Below are 2,290 nucleotides of genomic sequence, written 5' to 3'. Positions count from 1 at the left end.
AAAAGTACAAAACTCGATTTGGTCAGGGGGTAGGTGTTAGCAGGCTTCACAACCAGTGTTGTGTTGATATCAGGATTACTTGTCACATTCATTACGATAGGCAGGTTCACACTATATGGTTAAGGTTACACTCCAACGTCATTTGAACTTGGAAGAAAACAGTACGGGATCTGGCCCTACATTTAAAGAATGTAAAATTCTGTCAGGTTTACAGAACCACTTCATCTTGATTTCCTAAGCTCGAAGCTCGAAAGCTATAATCATGGAACACTAACAAACGGAATTAAATTCACGGAACACCAAAACTTATAATATAACTATGATAAACGAGAGTACTGTTGTTCCTTCGCAGAGGTCGACACCGGTAAGAGAAGTGTCTACTGGTTCAAAATAGACGAGACAAACACTTGAGAACCATCAAACTATAGCCGGTGCTTAGTTGTCTCGTTACAAACTCCTGCTTTCAGATACGAAATTGAGGCAATTCGTAATGGCAAGGTCTAACACTGCCACACATTATTCCAGCACGGACAACCTCCGTAGTAAGGAGTCCTCAGGCTTGCCTGTAACGCGCAATTTAACCCTGACAAGGTCCGTCGCAAGATATCTCTACTCCAAAGGACTGCGCGTAACACGTAACTTATCATCACACAGGTCCGTCGGAAGAAATCCACTACTGAAGATATTTTCTCTGCTTGAAAGCTCTTCTTGGAATCTACGACTTAGGAATCAACATCATCTTGTTTAAGTTCCCTGCTGAATAGCTTCATACATTGCTCTTCTTGGAATCTACTTCCTGTTGTACAAGTTCCCTGCCTTGAATCTCTTCTTGGAAACTACGTCCTCTTGTTAAAGTTCCCTGCCGAATAGCTCCTTTCACACCAACAACATGGTGAATGCAGACCCTAAAAGAAGGCATTGCCCCCAAGTCCTCACGAATTACATGGCGTTCAACGATAAGAAATTAAAGTACAGAAGGGAAGTCATCTCGAACGGATTCTCGATGGTTATTTCGTTCCAAGGGAATTCGACTGTCTGAAACCAGAATTAGACGTTTGTAATTTACAGAAAATTGTTTGCAAGGTGCTTGAGAACATTCCAACTCCTCCTCCTACCCCTACTCCTCCTCAGACTCCACAGCCCACTTTCCATTCATCTCCTACTCCTACAACTACTCCTCCTTGTCCGACTCTGATTCTACGGTCCACTTTCCATTCATCTACTCCTACACCTCCTCCTCCTCAGACTCTAGGGCACACTTTCCATTCGTCTCTTACTTTTGCTATCCCCCCTCCTCTTCTTCCAATTCCACTGCCCACTTTCCATTTATCTCTTACTCCTACTCGCCCGCCTCCTCTTCTTCAAACTCCATTGTCCATTTTCCATTTATCTCCTGCTCCTACTCATCCTTTGACTTCGAGTCCCTCTTTCCTCTCATCTACTACTCCTACTTCAACTCCTCCTCCTCATCCTCCGATGCCATGGCTCACTTTTCATCCATCTCTTACTCCTACTCCAACTCTCCTCGCTCATCATCCAACTCCACAGCCCCCTTTCCATTTACCTCTAACTCCCACTCCCACTCGTCGTCCTATTCCCGCTCGTCGTCTCAAGATTACACGGCCCCCTTTCCATTCCTCGCCGTTTGTATTTCCAGACGTTTTCCGGAATTCCAGACCAACAACGTCAGCGCTGGATGATGTCGTAGGACCATGGCGCGGTGGATGTTACTTCCAACTGCCTTTATCGACATAGAACAGAGAGTGTTATTGAGAGAGCCAGTCCCGTTACATGGGAGTGGACACTATTCGACATTTTAAACCGAAAAGATTTATTGTTATTCATATTTCTATTGTCTAAATGTGATAACGCGCTTTTTAATAACTTCATCTGTACATTTAATATGCATTAAATTTCGTAACATACAATACAAATAGAATTTTAAATCTGTATTTTCTTTTAACTTTCCTTCGAGTGAAATATATAAAGAAAACTTTTATTCTTAAATAGGTTTAATAAAAAATAAATACTTGAGTTCCAAATAAAAATAAATACTTGAGTTCCAGCTTTAGTAAAATTTTTCTTTAGATTGAAAAAGAAAAAAATGAAGTAAGATAGTTTTCAATAAGGCCAAAGTAAAACTTAAAAATTACTTTTTGATTAATATAAGAAAAAAGATATTTCAATAATGCCAAAGTAAAAAAAAAATAGCTTGAGTAAAAATATATTATATGAAGAAACCAATAATTTTTTTCAATAAAACCTAGGTAAAACATATACTTGTTAAAAA

General features: G+C 40.0%; 1 protein-coding gene across 1 annotated transcript; it reads left to right on the top strand.

The window, feature by feature from the left end:
• Positions 1-319: 319 nt before the first annotated feature.
• Positions 320-1,755, top strand: LOC137631178 (uncharacterized). The gene is made up of 2 exons (XM_068362902.1): positions 320-364; positions 1,069-1,755. The coding sequence occupies exons 1-2, from the start codon at positions 320-322 to the stop codon at positions 1,753-1,755; spliced, it is 732 nt and encodes a 243-aa protein (XP_068219003.1).
• Positions 1,756-2,290: the final 535 nt, after the last annotated feature.

This window comes from Palaemon carinicauda, chromosome 3 (assembly GCF_036898095.1).
Source record: "Palaemon carinicauda isolate YSFRI2023 chromosome 3, ASM3689809v2, whole genome shotgun sequence".
Classification (NCBI taxonomy): Eukaryota; Metazoa; Arthropoda; class Malacostraca; order Decapoda; family Palaemonidae; genus Palaemon; species Palaemon carinicauda.
The sequence above is the reverse complement of the archived record's forward strand: the minus strand, read 5'-3'. Positions and strand labels throughout refer to the sequence as shown.